The following is a 17,933-nucleotide window of genomic DNA, read 5'->3' as shown; positions in this document are numbered from 1 at the left end:
AATTTCTGATTTAATGAAAAGTGCCAATTTCTTTGCAGAGCATTTTAAGGAACTTTACCCGCTGGATGTGCTTAGCACTAAGCAGTAACCGACAGGATTGCTTTCTTTTCATCAGTGGGAAGCAGCCACAGGAAGAACTGAAGTAGGAAAAGGGAGGCTACTAAACTTAACCCATTCACTTCTGAGAGCAGTAGGGGCATGAGAAGTCTGCTTTAATCAGAACTTTTAAGGAAAGGAGGAGAGGGATGGATAAGTCAAAGTGAACAGAAGCTTTAATTTGTGCTCCTATTCCTAGCCTACTACAACCCTCTTCCTGATTGGCAGCAGCAAGAGAAGTTCTGGATGTTGTCGAAGATTCTAGAATTCACTTGCACTAGCAAGAGTAACCAGCAACCTGTTAGTCGCTCTGCTTCCGCACTTGCCCCTCACACTGCTGCCAGTGTGAGGAATTTATAGTTTTTTTTTTTTTTTGAGAAGGAGTCTTGCTCTGTCGGCCAGATCTCAGCTCACTGCAAGCTCCGCCTCCTGGGTTCACGCCATTCTCCTGCCTCAGCCTCCCAAGTAGCTGGGACTACAGGCGCCCGCCACCTCGCCCGGCTAGTTTTTTGTATTTTAGTAGAGACGGGGTTTCACCGGGTTAGCCAGGATGGTCTTGATCTCCTGACCTCGTGATCCGCCCGTCTCGGCCTCCCAAAGTGCTGGGATTACAGGCTTGAGCCACCGCGCCCGGCCAGGAATTTATAGTTTTTAAAACTATAGTTTTACATAAAACATGAGGTTAGGCAACTATTGTTTTAAAAACTATATAGTTATAATTTAAAACTATAAAGCAAATCCTACCACTCCTCTTCTCAGAATCCTCCAATGGCTTCTGTCCTCCATCAGGGTAAAACCCTACATCTTTACCATGGCCTAAGTACTAGAGCATCCCACATGGTTGGCATGCCCTTTCTCCTGACCTCTGTAGTCTCATCTCACTCTGGTTATACTGGTCTCCTTACTCTTCCCTAAAATACCAAGCACACTCATGCCCCTGGACCTCAATACTTGCTATTTCTTTTCCCTCAGATTTCCACGTAGTTCCTCTCCCACAAGTCCTTCGTATTTCAGCTCAAATCTTGCCTGCTGAATGAGGTTTAAATATGGAACACCACATTTATGTTGTAAGCTGTTTACCCTACCTGCATTACTGATATTTTTCTCAATAGCACTCATAACCACCTGGCATTTATTCACTTATTTATTTTGTCTTGTTTTTAACCTAACACTTTTCCAGGTTGTTTACATTTGGCCCAGGTATAGAATATATCTCTTTACAACAGAATGTAGCCATGGTGAGCTCAAACACCCTACTCAGGTTAATGTGTATTAGGGAGAGTGAGGTCTCCTGCAGGGGCCTCAAAGTGTAAGAGCTTATGAGAAGAAACTTGATCAGGGTTGCTATAAAAACGTTATCATTGAGCTCAGTTCTGCACAAACAAGAATGTGTTCAGGAGCAATTGGTATACTGTTGACTGGTTTGGAAACAGGCGGCAGGAAGCCCCTTTGATAAACACTCCTCTCCAATAGGTACAAGGATGCAGAGATGACAGCTGACACTATATGCCAGGAACTATTCTAGGTGCTTTTAAATACAGGTACTATTCTTACCTTCATTTTATGGGTGATGAAACTGAAGCACGGAGAGGTTAGGCAACTTCCCCATGGTCACACAGCTTGTGAGTGGTAGCATTCAAACCCATGTACTCTGGCTCCAGAAGTCATGCTCCTAACCACTATGCTATACTTCTATGCCTCAGAAATGAAGAAAACCCAGTTCCCAATCCTCTGGGAGTAACAGTGCAATGGAGGAGACAGAAAAGTAGACAGTTACAGTACAGGGTGATAAATTCTCTGCCAGGTGCTACATAGGCTATCTGATTTAATCCTCATGACAACACAGCAATGTGGATACAGATAAAGTAACTGAGGTACAGCGAGGTTAAATGGCTTGCCTACAGCCACACAACTACCGATTTATTTTTACTCAACTCCTATGGTGCTACAAAATCCTATATTAAGCAGTATAATTGAAAAGAAAAAGAAAACAATAGCACAGTGATTATAAAGAAAATAGCTTGATTGTGTCACTCCTAAAGTGGTGGATCAGATGTCAATGTTTATTATCATTCACTAATTACATTTATGAATAATTTTTAAAAGTAAAGGAAAAGACTGGCTGTTTTAACTAACATAATAGAAACTGTTGCTGAATTTTCTGTTGAAGATATATTTTGAAGTCAGTTTTATTAAGTATAACTCACATGTAAAATTCAAAAGAAAAATTAAATATATAAATAAAATGTGTCTTCCTCCACTAACAGGGTAGGGCACATCGCAGGAGCCGATAAATATTTGTTCAATGTTTACATGAGCAAACACGGTCACTCAGCCGTCTTTATTTTCAGTGAGTCATAGGTAAAATATTCTTCACCAGGCGAGGATTGAGTCGCAGTCGCGTCAGGAACTCGCCTCCAGGTACTTAGCGAGCGAGCCCCGACGGCCGCGGTTGGTGGAGGGGGGAAAATGGGGGAGAGTGGGGGTAGTTTGGGGAGACTGAGGTGGGGAGTAGGGGGAGAACGAGGGAGGGAGCCTCACCCCTGGGAAGCTTTCTGCGCACGCGCATCTCGGTGCCTCTGTTGGGCGGGGTTGCGGGGCCTGTGACACCGCCCGCTGAGCTCTGTGATGTAGCCGCTTGGGGAGACTGGAAGCAGCCGCGGCGCGCCCGGCCCGCCGTCTTCCGCTGCCGCCGTGGGAATGGAAACATCTGCCCCACGTGCCGGAAGCCAAGTGGTGGCGACAACTGAGCGCCACTCCGCGGCCTGCCGCGCAGATCCTCTGCGTGTGTCCTCGCGAGACAAGCTCACCGAAATGGCCGCGTCCACTCAAGGTAAGGGCGGGCGCGCGCGCGGCCGGCGCCGCCGGGAGCCGCCTTCCTGGGCTCCGGAAGGGGAAGGGCTCCGCGCCCGCCAGTCCCAAAGGAGCTCCCCGGGGAGCCAAAGCGGCGCGGGGACCGGGAGGGCGCTCGGGGCTCGCCCCTGGCCCATCCGCTCCCAGGGTCCGGCCAAGGTCACGCGCGTGTCTGGGGCCTAACCATCCCGGTGTGTCGTCTCCAGTGGAGCTCACCCAGCCTTCCGGCGCCGCCCCCGGCAGCTGAAGCACGGAAACATTCTGTCCCTGTTCTCGGAAGCGGTCTGGCTTCTTTGTCCCTTTGGACGTTCATCTCAAATGCCTCGTGGTGTCGTTCCGTGTACAAGGCACCTCCCCAATTGCTTTATTGTTGATTTTGAAAAACTAGCACATATGGGATGGTACTTAAGAGTAGCCTTCTGTTTAGTCGGCATAGTCAAAGATTCCGTGTAATTCGCAGTGGAGCACGTCTTTAAGTTATACTTCTTACCCTGAATGCTTAGGTTGTATTTAATTTAGTACTGATTCACAGGAGCCCATTGCTAAACAGAGCCATGATCGAAAACTCAATTATATAAAAGTAAAATTACATAAAGTATGTTAAAAACAAAGGCAGTGAAAATACTAAAAACTCATCACTTTTATTATTTACCGTGTTTTATTGTTACTTTGCTTTTGGGGTTATTTATACATCTATTGTATCTCTGTGGAGGAGATACTATACTATGGAGCTCTACTGTGCATCTCTTCCCAACTCTGGATTCAGTGGTGTCACAATTCAGTAATGTCACGCTCACGATGAATGAATACACAAGGGAAACTGGCTACACTACAAATCAGCCCTTGCCTAAAGCCGACTGTTAAACATTTTACCAGCACCCCGCTAAATTTTAGATGACTCTGGGAAGGTGGAATGTGCAATGTGATAATTATGTATTTACCTGCAGAGCAGACTTCTCTTACTGACTTTAAACGTATAGGTCGATCAGGTATTTGCACCTAGGAAATTGTTGTGAGAAATTTTGAGGTTAAGATGAATTTTAATTGTTATCACAGTGATGATCACATAATACTGTGATCATTGATTTTGTGGGCTCATAAACGTGGCTAGTGGCTGACTTTTGTCTCTCATAGTGCTTAGCAGTGTTTGACCAATGACTGACCAAATATCTGGCATTTAATCCACCTTCCCCCCTACTCTCTTGTTTAGGGACTAGATCTGTCATTGAGGCTACAGCGCAGTGGCACAATCATAGCTCACTGCAGCCACAAACTCCTGGGCTCAAGTGATCCTCCCACCTCAGCCTCTAATTCCCTCTTTTGACTGGAGCCACCTGTTGATATAAGGGGCTTGGTCAAATTACATTAAAACAAAACTGTAATGTTTTGCTGTTACATTAGAAAAATAAATTATTTAACTACTTGTGAGGCCATGGAGTACCCAGGTACTCAAACATCCATATTTTGTCTGCTAAATGGGCATCTGTGATGTATCCTGAATGAATTCTTGAATGTTTTGTGTATAGTTTAAGGTAGAGGTTGAGAGTAGTTTTTTTTTAAAAAAAAACAAAAACAAATATATAGTAGTTCTAACATCACTTGTTGTTTCCTTCATTGAATTACCTTGGTGCTGTGTTATTAAAAATCAAATGACTATATGTGTGGATCTATTTCTGGATTCTCGATTCTCTTCCATTGCTATATTTGGGTATCCTTGGCTCAGTTTGACAGTATTGAATGTCATCGCTTTATAAGTCTTGAAATTAAGGTAGTTGTATATTATACTGTAGCTTTATAATAAGCCTTGAAATTCCTTGAACCCTCCTCTTTCCCCTGCCCGCCCCCGCCCCCAGGATTATTCTGGCCGTTTGTGGCAGTTTGTATTTTCCTGATTGCAGCAATATTGACGATTCCTCGTGGTCTTTTTCCTAGTGACTTTGACACTCCTCCCACCCAGGGGTAGGGTCTGTATTCCCTCTTCCTGAAGCTGAATGGGAGCTTGTGACTGACTGCCTGTTCCTACAGAATGTAGTGGAAGTAATACTGCATTTGTTCTCTCCCTTTCTTGGGACTTTCACCTCCTGAACTCTGCTCCTATGCTGTGAGGAAGCCTAGACTGATTCACAAAGAGTAGCCGCCTGTCTATCTGAATGAGCGTAGAGTCTTCAGACCCAGCCTGTAAATCTTCTGGCTAAAGCCTCAGACATCATGAAACAAACACAAACCACAGTGCCGTGACTGAATTCCTGATAGAATCTGAGAGCATAATATATGATTGTTTTGCTTCATGAAGTTTTGGAGTAATGGATTGTACAGCCGAAGTAACTGGAACACAGCTGGGTTTTTTTGTATCTTCATATGAATTTTAGAACCAGTTTGTCAATTACATAAAACTTACTTTTTTGTTGGGTGCGGTGGCTCACGCCTATAATCCCAGTACTTTGGGAGGCCGAGGCAGGTGTATCACCTGAGGTCAGGAGTTCCAGACCAGCCTAACCAACATGGAGAAACCCCGTCTCTACTGAAAATACAAAAAATTAGCTGGGCGTAGTGGTGCATGCCTGTAATCCCAGCTACTTGGGAGGCTGAGGCAGGAGAATCACTTGAACCTGGGAGGAGGAGGTTGCGGTGAGCCGAGATTGCGCCATTGCACTCCAGCCTGGGCAAAAAGAGCAAAACTCCGTCTCAGAAACAAAAAACAAAAAAAAAGAAAAAAACTTACTTTTTAATTGGGATTGTATTGAATATATAGATCAATATATGGAGAGAATGAACATCTTAAAAATACTGAGTCTTGCAAAACATAAACATAGTATATCCCTGTTATTTTAGGTCATCTTCAATTTCTTTGCAGTGTTTTGTAGTTTACAGTGAAGAGGTCTTGTGCATCTTTCATTGAATTTATTCCAACATAATTTTTGCAATTAAAATTATTTTGTTTTCCAGTTCATCATTTCTAATACATAAAATTCAAATGACTTTTAGTATTGGTCTTATAATCTGTGACCTTGCTTCTGGTACCTTTTTGTAGATTTTTCTGGGTTTTATATATACACAGTTATATTATCTGCCAATGAAGACAGAATTATTATTGTACCTCCTTTCTAATCTCTTTGACTTTTATTTCTTTTCTTCTGTTGTACTGGCTAGGAACTCCAGTACAGTGCTAGGCGAGGTGGCTCACACCTGTAATCCCAGCACTTTGGGAGGCTGAGGAGGGAGGGTCACTTGGGGCCAGGAGTTCCAGACCAGCTTAGGCGACAAAGTGAGACCTCCTGTATAAAAAAAAAAAAAAATCAGTTGGTCACAGTGGTGCACAGCTGTAGTCCAGCTACTGGGGAGGCTGAGGTGGGAGGATTGCTTGAGCCCAGAGGTTTGAAGTTGCAGTAATCTGTGATAGTGCCACTGCACTCCGATGTGGGTGATAGAGTGACACCCTGTCTCAAAACAAAACAAAACAAAAAGCAGTTGAATAAATTTTAGGGAAAGGAAAGTGTTCCATATTTCACCATTAAGTATGATGTTAGTTGTATATTTTTCATAGATGTCCTATATCAGATTGAAGAAATTCCCTTCTGTTCCTGTTTTCTACTTTTTATTCTGATTTTTTTCTTTGATTTTGAAGTATAAAATTTCTGTAATTATTATTTTGTACAGTAAGTATTCATTTAGATTTATCCAGCTATTTACCCATTCCAGTGTCTGTCATTCCTTTCTGCATTTCCAGACTTCCATGTGGCATCATTTGTTGTCGGCCTGAATAACTTTAGTGTACCTCTTTGAATGTTACTTCTATCCCATCTTTTCAAATCTTCTGGAACTCCGATTACATATATGTTTAATCTTTTGAGCAGTTTTCGAACATTGTTATTTGCTTACTTCAGCATCTTGATCGTCACTGTTCTGTTTCTGTTCCTTTTTTTTTTCTTTTTTTTTTTTGAGGCTGAGTCTCGCTGTGTCACCCAGGCTGGAGTGCAGTGGTGTGATCTTGGCTCACTACAACCTTCGCTACCTGCGTTCAAGTGATTTTCCTGTCTCAGCCTCCCGGGTAGCTGGGACTACAGGCGCGTGCCACCACGCCCAGCTAATTTTTGTGTTTTTAGTAGAAACAGGGTTTCACCATGTTGGCCAGGCTGGTCTTGAACTCCTGACTTTAAGTGATCTGCCCCCTGGGCTTTCCAAAGTGCTGGGATACAGGTGTGAGCCACCATGCCTGGCCTGCTTCTATTTCGTTTATTTAAACAAATTTTGTTTCCTTTGTCTGGCTTTGCCTTTGCATGGGTAGTAGTAATTTTCTATTGTTTATTGTATTATGTGTGAAAAGATTGTACAGACTCCATGCCAGATGAAGTTGATCATTTGAGGTCAATTTTACAGTAAACAGCTTTGAATAGTACATTGCTGCCATTTCATATCAGACATTTCTTAGTGCGGTGTTTCCAGGGAAACAGGGCTGGGTATAGTAGGGGAGCCTGACATTATCTTCCCACAGAGAAAGGGATTGACATTTTGTTAATTCTTTCTCCATGCTTGGGCAAATCACTTAACTTTGGAACCTTCATTTCATTTATTTTTTTTTTTTTTCTGACACAGAGTTTCACTCTTGTTGCCCAGGCTGGGGTGAAATGGCGCAATCTCACCTCACTGCAACCTCTGCCTCCCCGGTTCCAGTGATTCTCCTGCCTCAGCCTCCCGAATAGCTGTGATGACAGGCGTGTGCCACCACGCCCAGCTAATTTTTGTAGTTTTAGTAGAGACAGGTTTTCGCAGTGTTGGCCAGGCTGGTCTTGAACTCCTGACCTCAGGGGATCTGCCCACCTCGGCCTCCCAAGGTGCTGCGATTACAGGCGTGAGCCACTGTGCCTGGGCCCTTTTTTTTTTTTTTTTTTTTTGAGGTGGAGTCTCATTCTTGTTGCCCAAGCTAGAGTGCAATAGTGTGATCTTGGCTCACCACAACCTCCACCCCTCAGGTTCAAGAGATTCTCCTGCCTCAGCCTCCCGAGTAGCTAGGATTACAGGCATGTGCCACCACCTCCGGCTAATTATGTATTTTTAGTAGAGGTGGGGTTTCTCCATGTTGGTCAGACGGGTCTTGAACTCCTGACCAGTCAGGCGATCTGTCTGCCTCCAGCCTCCCAAAGTGCTGGGATTACAGGCGTGAGCCACCGTGCCTGGCTTTCATTTCTTAATTATAAAATTGAGTTAAAAGTAGTACTTATTCTGTGGATTTAATTAGATATACATGATTAATGTTTAGCACATTGCCTAGTAAATAGTAAGAGCTCAATTAAACATTACCTCTTATCTTCATTATCACTGGAGATCCATGTAGTACTTAGAAAATTTGTGGATTACTGAATAGCATTGAGTTACTCCTGAAGAGAAGGGGCAAATTTGTTTCATTTGGGATGCATTACTGGCAGTTTTTTGTAGGTCTTCTTGGATTGATTTATTTATTCGAGAGGGAGTCTTGCTCTGTTGCCCAGACTGGAGTGTAGCGGCGCTATCTCGGCTCACTGCAACCTTTGCTTCCTGGATTCAAGCAATTCTTGTGTATCAGCCTCCCAAGTAGCTGGGATTACAGGCACCCGCCACCATGCCTGGCTAATTTTTGTATTTTTAGTAGAGATGGTGTTTCGCCATTTTGGCCAGACGGTTTTTGAACTCCAGACAACAGGTGATTCACCCACCTCGGCCTCCCAAAGCGCTGGGATTACAGGCGTGAGCCACCATTCCCAGCCTTTTTTGTTATTTTTAAATTTGAGAGGACAAACTAGAGGACTAATTCTAGATTTTCTAGGTTTTTCCCTCTAATATAGACATTAGTATTTGCTGATTTTAGTCTGATTTTCCAAAATTGTAACTTAGAATAAATTTACTATTTAAAATAGAATATTTGGAGGTTTCGTGTTATATCTATCTCTGTTTCTTTAAATATATTTTAATCTAGTTAGGTATGGTAGTGATTTCTTATAAAAGTAAATATTTTCTTATTTAGCATATTATTTCTTGTAGGCAACTTTGAGGGAAATTTTGAATCACTGGACCTTGCGGAATTTGCTAAGAAGCAGCCATGGTGGCGTAAGCTATTCGGGCAGGAATCTGGACCTTCAGCAGAAAAATATAGCGTGGCAACCCAGCTGTTCATTGGAGGTGTCACTGGATGGTAAGTGATGTGAAAGATGTCCATTGTCTTTTGTGCATGATTTAGTATTGCAGTTATAGGTACCATAATCTCCTTTAACCAGTGAAAACACATTGGCTTTTGTGAAATTGGTCACTTAATGTGTAGCGTGTGTCTAAACATCATCTTAAAGTGCCATTTAATGGTTACACATAATGATTGTTTGCTATATGCCGGGTTCTGTTTGAAGTATTTACATAGATATCTCATTTCCTTCTCATAACTCTGGAATTAGTACTGTTATTTTCTATCCTCATTTTATAGAAACTGAGGCTCAGAAAGGTTAGTTTGCCCAAGGTCACATAGCTGGTAACTGGTAGAATAAAGAGCTAACTACTTATTAGCTATGTCAGATGATAACTTAATATGATACAGCTTATGGTTTCATTTGTAATAAATTCAAAAAATGTTAATAGCAAATTTCATAGGTGAATATTGAATCCATTAATCTCATAGACTCTTTACATTTGAAAAATTTTATAGCACCATATAGCAAATATAGAACAGTGCATATAACAGATGTACATTTTAGCAAATACTTAGAGTGAACACCTATGTAACAACTGCATAGGTTAAAAAAAATGTGGCGCACCCTAGAAACTCAAGAGGTTGTTATGCAGTTATTTCACTGCTTTTCTTTGTAGTTTTAATACGAGTTATGTCACTAAATAACGTACTGTGGTTTACCTGGTTTCCAGCTTAAAGTAAATGCAATCAGTATGTATTCTTTTGAGTCTTGCTTTTTTTGCTCAACCTGATGTTTCATATGTTCAGCTACTTTGTATATAGTTGTAGTTTCTTCACTTTCATTTGTATTTTGAGTTCCATTATATGAATATACCATAGTATATTGATCCAGTTGATGACTGATATTTGAGTTGCTTCCATTTTTGGCTAATACTATGCTGATACGAGTATTAGATTTCCCGGTGTATATGTGCATACATTTCTGTAGGGTCTGTACCTAGAAATTGCCAGGTAATGGGTAGAGGTATCTTTAGCTTCACTAAATAATGTCAAACCACCTTCCGAAACTGTTTTTAACGGCTTACAGTCCCAACAAGGACTGAATGAACCTGTTGTTGTACATGGCGGCACTTGATTTTGCCAGGTTATTAAATTTTTTAAAATTAGTTAATTTTCCTTAGCAAGGTAATCCAATTAAATCCAGACTGTTAACATTTTGCCAAGTCTGGTAGTTAGGTAGTAGTATTTCATGGTGGCTTCATTTACATTTCCCTGAGTAGGAGTGACATTGATCAACTTTTACGTATGTTTGTTGACCATTTGGATCTCCTCTTTCAGTTCCACTCTAGTCTTTTTCCTCTGAAGTTGTCATTCTTTCCCTTGTTAAGCTGTTAGAGTTCTTTATATATTCTGAATATTCTCAGTCCTTTGTTAGTTGTGTGTATTACAGATATTTTCACTCATTCTGTGGTTATCTTTTCATTTTATGGTATCTTTTGGTGAACTGAAGATCTTATTTTTAATATAGTCAGTTTTATCAATCTTAACCTTAATGGTTAGTGATTTTTATGGCTTATTTAAGTAATCTTTGCCTACCCCGTGTTTCAGAACTTTTATTATTTGACCTTTCACATTTAGATTTATTATCCACCTGGAATTGTTTTTGTGCTCGGTATGTGGTAGATTCTGCTTTTCTTCCCCATGGGGAATACCCATTTGTCCCAACTTAATTTATTGCAAAAGCTATCCCTTTCCCCGTTGCTTTATGTGAGTGTGTGTGTGTGTGTGTGCATATTTGTGTGTCTGCTATCTTGTTCTTTAGGAACATCTTGGCTATTTTCTTTATCTCTTAGTTTTTAAGTTTAATAAATAGGTATATTATAAGTTGCACATATTTAAAGTATACAGTTTGATACATTTTTACATATGTACATGCCCATAAAACCATCACCACAGTCAAGATAATGAACATATCTATCACTTCAAAAGCTGCTTTGTACCACTTTGTAATCCCACGCTCTTTCCTTCATGCCATGCTCCCACCACTGATCTGCTTTCTATTACTATAGATTACTTGACGTTTTCTAGATTCTTTTTAGAAGTGGAATTACATAGTATATATTCTTTTTTGTCTGGCTTCTTTTATTCACCATAATAATACATTTTTTTTGTTTTGAGATAGAGTCTTGCTTTGTTGCCCAGACTGGAGTGCAGTGGCGCGATCTTGGCTCACTACCTCCTGGGTTCAAGCAATTCTCCTGTGTCAGCCTTCGCCATAATAATTTTGAGATAATCTGTGCTTTTCTGTTTATCAATAGTTCATTCCTTTTTATTGCTAAGTAGTACTCTGTTGTATGGATGTACAACAGTCTGTTTCTCCATCCACCTTTGATGCACATTTGAGTATTTTTTTTTTTTTATTGTTTGGCTATTACAAATAAAACTTCAAGTTTGTGTCCAAGTCTTTGTATGAACAAATCTTTCATTTCTTTTGGGTAAATATCTAGGAATAGTATGGCTGAGTCACGTAGTAAGTGAATGTTCTAAATTTACAAGTACCTGCCAGTTTTTAAAGTGCCTATATCATCTTACATCTCCACCAGCAATGTGTGAGGGTTCCAGTTCCTCTGCATCGTCACTAACACTTGGTATTATCTTTTTGATTACAGCCATCTTAGTGGGTATGAAGTTGGATCTCATTGTGGTTTGAATTTGCATTTCTCTAATGACTAATGATGTTGAACATTTTCATGGGCTTATTTTTTGCCATTCATATATCTTTGGTGACTTATTTGTTCAAATCTTTTCCACATTTTTATTGGGTTGTTGGTTTTCTTTCATTGCTGAATCGTGAGAGTTCTTTAAATATTCTGGATAGAAGTCTTAGATATGTGATTTGCAAATACATTACTTCCCTGCAGCTTTTCATTATCTGAACTGTACCTTTAAAAGAGCAGAAGTTCTTTTTTTTTTTTTTTTTTTTTGTTAATATACTTTAAGTTCTAGGGTACATGTGCATAACGTGCAGGTTTGTTACGTATGTATACTTGTGCCATGTTGGTGTGCTGCACCCATCAACTCGTCAGCACCCATCAACTCGTCATTTACATCAGGTATAACTCCCAATGCAATCCCTCCTCCTATCCCCCTCCCTATGATAGGCCCCGGTGTGTGATGTTCCCTTTCCCGAGTCCAAGTGATCTCATTGTTCAGTTCCCACCTATGAGTGAGAACATGCGGTGTTTGGTTTTCTGTTCTTGTGATAGTTTGCTAAGAATGATGGTTTCCAGCTGCATCCATGTCCCTACAAAGGACGCAAACTCATCCTTTTTTATGGCTGCATAGTATTCCATGGTGTATATGTGCCACATTTTCTTAATCCAGTCTGTCACAGATGGACATTTGGGTTGATTCCAAGTCTTTGCTATTGTGAATAGTGCCGCAATAAACATACGTGTGCATGTGTCTTTGTAGTAGAATAATTTATAATCCTTTGGGTATATACCCAGTAGTGGGATGGCTGGGTCATATGGTACATCTAGTTCTAGATCCTTGAGGAATTGCCATACTGTTTTCCATAATGGTTGAACTAGTTTACAATCCCACCAACAGTGTAAAAGTGTTCCTATTTCTCCACATCCTCTCCAGCACCTGTTGTTTCCTGATTTTTTAATGATTGCCATTCTAACTGGTGTGAGATGGTATCTCATTATGGTTTTGATTTGCATTTCTCTGATGGCCAGTGATGATGAGCATTTTTTCATGTGTCTGTTGGCTATATGAATGTCTTATTTTGAGAAATGTCTGTTCATATCCTTTGCCCACTTTTTGATGGGGTTGTTTTTTTCTTGTAAATTGCTTAATCCAGGGTCACCAAGATTCTCTCTCGCTTTTTCTAGATGGTATATAGGTTCAGATTTTATATTTAGTTCTGTGATCAATTTTGATTTACTTTTTGTATATGGTATAAGGTAGGAATCCAAGCTTTTTTTGCATATGGATATCTAGTTGTGCCCACATTTGTAAAAAAGACTGTCCTTTTCTCCACTGAATTGCCTTTACATCTATGTTGAAAATCAGTTGACTATATGTTTTTGAGCTCTTTGTACTGCCAAATTGATCTAGGTGCCATTATCACGCTGTTTTGATTACTGTAAGTTAGGTAATGCAAGTCTTGAAATTTTGTTTTTCATCAAAGCTATTTTGAGTATTCTAGGTATTTAGCATTTCCATCTGAATTTTATCTTGTTTTTATACACTCCTCCACATGAATTTTAGAATTAGCTTGGTGCCAGTTTCTGCCAGACACCTGATGAGATTTTGACTGGGATTGCTAAAGCCACTTACTAGTTGTAGAGTTCAGGGGTCCAAAGACCACCGTCATGTTTGATAATTCTCTAGGAGAATTCACAGAACTCAGAGCTGTTCCACACAGGGTTATTTTTTCATTTTTTATTTATTTTTTAACAATAGAAAGATACAAATTAACTCAGCCAAGGGAAGAGGCACATGGAATAGGGTCCTGTGGAGTCTTTATATTTCTTTCTTTTTTTTTTTTTTGAGACATAGTCTTGCTCTCTCACCCAGGCTAGAGTGCAGTGGTGTGATCTCGGCTTACTGCAACCTCTGCCCTCCGGGTTCAAGCAATTCTCCTGCTTCAGCCTCCCAAGTAGCTGGGACTACATGTGTGAACTGTCACCCCAGGCTAATTTTTGTATTTTTAGTAGAGTCAGGGTTTTGCCATATTGTCCAAGCTGGTCTCGAACTCCTGACCTCAAATGATCTGCCTGTCTTGGCCTTCCAAAGTGTTGGGATTACAGGCATAAGCCTCCATACCCAGCTGAGTCTTTACATGTAAAGTAGGTTTCTTGTAGTTTCCATATAGGTGGTTGTTAATTTTTTAGAATCCAATTTGACAATCTCTTCCTTTAAATTAGGGTGCTTAGACTATTTACATTTAAGTTTATTTTAAAAATTCTTTTAATTGACTAGTAAAAATTGTAGGCTGTGTGCAGTGGCTCACACCTTTAATACCAGCACTTTGGGAGGCCGAGGCGGGTGGATTGTTTGAGCTCGGGAGTTTGAGACCAGCCTGGGCAACATGGTGAAACCCCATCTCTACAAAAAATACAAAAATTAACTGGGCGTGGTGGTGTGCACCTGTAGTGCTAGCTACTTGGGAGGCTGAGGTGGGAGGATGGCTTGAACCTGGGAGGCGGAGGTTGTAGTGAGCCAGGATCGTGCCACTGCACTCCATCCAGCCTGGGTGACAGAATGAGACCCAGTCTCAAAAAGGAAACAAAACAACACCAAAATTGTATATATTTGTATATATATGATGTTTTGATATATGTATACATTGTGGAATGGCTAAATCAAGCGATTTAACATGTATTACCTCATATACTTACCATGTTTTTGTGGTGAGAACACTTAAAATCTACTCTTGTACCTATTTTCAAATATATAATATGTTGTTATTAACTGTAGTCACCATGATATACAGTAGATATCCTACACTTCTTTCTCCTAACTGGAATTTTTGTGTCCTTGACCAACATTTCCCCAACCGCCCACCCCACAACCTTTGGTCACCACCATTCTCTGTTTCTATGAATTTGACATTTTTAGATTCCACATGTAAGAGAGACCATTTGGTATTTGTCTTTCTTTGCCTGACTTATTTTACTTAGCATAATGTCCTACAGGTTAATCCATGTTGTCACAATGTCAAGAGTTCCTTTTTAAGGGTCGAACAGTATTCCATTATGTAATATACCACATTTTCATTATCCATCTGTTGATGGACGCTTAAGTTGTATGTATCTTGGATATTGTGAATAGTTGCAGTGAACATGGGAATGCAGATACCTCTTTAACGTACTGACTTCATATCCTTTGGCTGTATACCCAGTAGTGTGATTGCTGAATCATATGTTATTAGTTCTACTATTTTTAATTTATTGAGGAGTCTCCATACAGTTTTCCATAATGGCTCTACTAATTCACATTCCTACCAACAGTGTACAAAAATTTCCTTTTCTTTACATCCTCACCAACACTTGCTATCTCTTGTCTTTTTGATGATAGCCATCCTAACAGGTGTGAGGTGATATCTCATTGTGGTTTGCATTTTCCTCATGATTAGTGATGTTGAACATTTTTTTCATATACCTTATTTATTGGCCATTTGTATGTTTGTATGTCTTCTTTTGAGAAATGTCTATTCAGGTCCTTTGCCCATTTTTTAATCAGGTTATATTTTTACAATTGAGTTGTTTAATCCCTTGTATATCTTTTATATTAACCTCTTATCAGATGTATGGTTTGCAAATATTTTCTTCCATTCTTTAGGCTGTCTCTTCACTCTGTTGATTCCTTTGCTGTACAGAAGCTTTTTAGTTTGATGTAATCCCATTTGTCTATTTTTGCCTTTTGTTGCCTTTGCTTTTCGGGTCATATCCAAAAAATCTTTGTGCAGACCAGTGTTATGGAGTTTTCTCCCTAACACTTCTAGCAGTTTTACGGTTTCAGGTCTTATATTTAAGTATTTTACCTGTTTCCAGTTGAATTTTGCAATGGTTTGAGATGAGGGTCTCTTTTGCGTGTGGATAAACAGTTTGCCTAGGACTATTTTTTGAAGAGACTGTCCTTTCCCTGTTGTGTGTTCTTGGCATCTTTGTCAAAAATCAGTTGGCTGTAAATACATGGATTTATTTCTGGGCTCTCTATTCTGATCCGTTGGTCTATGTGTTTGTTTTTAGTGCCAGGACCATGTTGTTTTGGTTACTATAGCTTTGTAGTATATTTTGAGATCAGGTAGTATGATGATGCCTCCAACTTTGTTCTTTTTGCTGAAGATTGCTTTGGCTATTAGGGGTCTTTTGTACTTCTCTGTGAATTTTAGGATTTTTTTTCTCTTTCTGTGAAAAGTATCATTGGAATTTTGATGTGGATTGCATCGAATCTGTAGATTGCAAGTGGGATGTTTGTTTTTGTTATTATTGGGTTCAAAATTACCATCTTGGTATTTAATCTGTTCTTTGTTTTCATTTTTTGGTTTCTTTTGGATCAAGTATTTGTGTGTGTGTGTGTGTGTGCTCATAATATAAGTATATATGTTATATATGTGTGTACATATATACTGAGGTGAAATTCACATAACATAAAACTAACCATTTTAAAGTGAATAGTTTAGTACAACTTGGTACATTCACAATATTGTACGACCACTACCTCTATATAGTTTTAAAATGCTTTTATCACCTCCAAATAAAACTGAGTACTCATTGAGCAGTTACTCCTAATTCTTCCCTCCTTCAACTCCTGGCAACCGCAGTGTGCTTCCTGTCCTTATGGACTGACCTATTCTGAACATTTCATATAGATTGAATCATGCAATGGGTGAACTTTTGTATTTGGCTTCTTTCACTTAGCATAATGCTTTTGAGGTTCATCCATGTTATAGTGTATATATATTGCTACTTCATTACTTTTTATAGCTCAGTAGGATTCCACTGTATGTATATGCCACAGTTTGTTCATCCATTCATCTGTTGGTGGACATTTGGGGTGTTTCCACTTTTTTGACTGTTGTGAATAATACCGCTATGAACATTGGGTAGAAGTATTTTTTGAATACCTATTTTTAGGTCTTCTTTTTTTTGTATTTACCCAGGAGTGGAATTGTTGGGTCATATGATAATTCTATGTTTACTTTTTTGATGACTCACCTAACTTTTGGGCATCTTTTCATGTACTTGCTGGCCATTTGTATATCTTCTCCATATAAATGTCAACTCAAGTCCTTTGCCCATTTTAATTGGATTTGTCTTTTGTTATTGAGTTGTAAGAGTTCTTTATATGTTCTGGATTCTAGACCCTTACCAGACACGATTTGCAAATATTTTGTCCTGTTCTCTAACTTGTCTTTTCACTGTTTTGATAATGTTCTTTGATACAAGAAAGTTTTTAATTTTGATGAAGTCCAATTTATTTTTAATTTTGATGAGGTCCAATTTATTTATTTTGTTGCTTAGATCAAATATTTTCAATTCCATTTTCATAATTTCATTTTCATGGATATTTTCATAATTACATTTACGTCCTTTGATGGCTTATTCGCTACAACTGTTCATTGTGTAATTTTAGTGGTTGCTTTAGGGTTTATAGGAGCCATCTTCTACTTATAGTCTGCCTTCAAGAAATCTACCACTTCATATATGATATAACAGTATGCTTCCATTTTCCCCTTCCCCCTTTGTTTTCATTGCTATAAATCTTACTTTTACATGTCTTATAAATCCATAATACATTCTTATTATTTTGCATTAAATGCTGAATTTTATAGGTTTTAATAACAAGAAGGAAGCCTTTCATATTTCTCTCCATAATTTCCATTTCTTGTGCTCTTCATGCCTGTGTGTGGATCCTGATTTCTATATGATATCATTTTCCCTTGCCTGAAAACTTTAACATTTCTTGTATTGCTGGTCTGCTGGGGATATTTTTTTTCCGGTTTTGTATCTGTGAAAAGGTCTTTATTTCATCTCTGTTTTTGCAAGATCACTTAGTATAGAATTCTAGATTGACAGGGTTGTTTTTTTTTTCAGTACATTGAAGATGTTATTTCATTATCTTTTGGCTTTGTATTATTTTCTGTGGGAAGTGTGTTCACTCCAAACTTTATTCCTCTTTACCTAATACCTCTTTTTTCCCCCTTCAGGCTCCTTTTAAGATGTTCTCTAGTCCGGGCGCGGTGGCTCACGCCTGTAATCCCAGCACCTTTGGGAGGCCAAGGTGGGCAGATCACGGAAGGTTGGGTCAGGATACT

General features: G+C 39.5%; 1 protein-coding gene across 1 annotated transcript in view; it reads left to right on the top strand.

Annotated features, from left to right (window-relative positions):
- Nucleotides 1–2,646: 2,646 nt before the first annotated feature.
- LOC108530675 (FUN14 domain-containing protein 2) overlaps nt 2,647–17,933 on the top strand; it is a 28,425-nt gene continuing 13,138 nt past the window's right edge. Inside the window, exons 1-2 of the mRNA XM_017873695.1 lie at nt 2,647–2,929; nt 8,965–9,115. Coding sequence (XP_017729184.1) covers nt 2,797–2,929; nt 8,965–9,115 — 284 coding nt within the window. The 5' untranslated portion in view covers nt 2,647–2,796. The remainder of the gene's footprint in view (nt 2,930–8,964; nt 9,116–17,933) is intronic.

The sequence above is a fragment of the Rhinopithecus bieti genome, unplaced genomic scaffold, assembly GCF_001698545.2.
Source record: "Rhinopithecus bieti isolate Rb0 unplaced genomic scaffold, ASM169854v2 scaffold_8676, whole genome shotgun sequence".
Lineage (NCBI taxonomy): Eukaryota > Metazoa > Chordata > Mammalia > Primates > Cercopithecidae > Rhinopithecus > Rhinopithecus bieti.
This window is presented reverse-complemented; position numbering and strand designations above follow the sequence as displayed.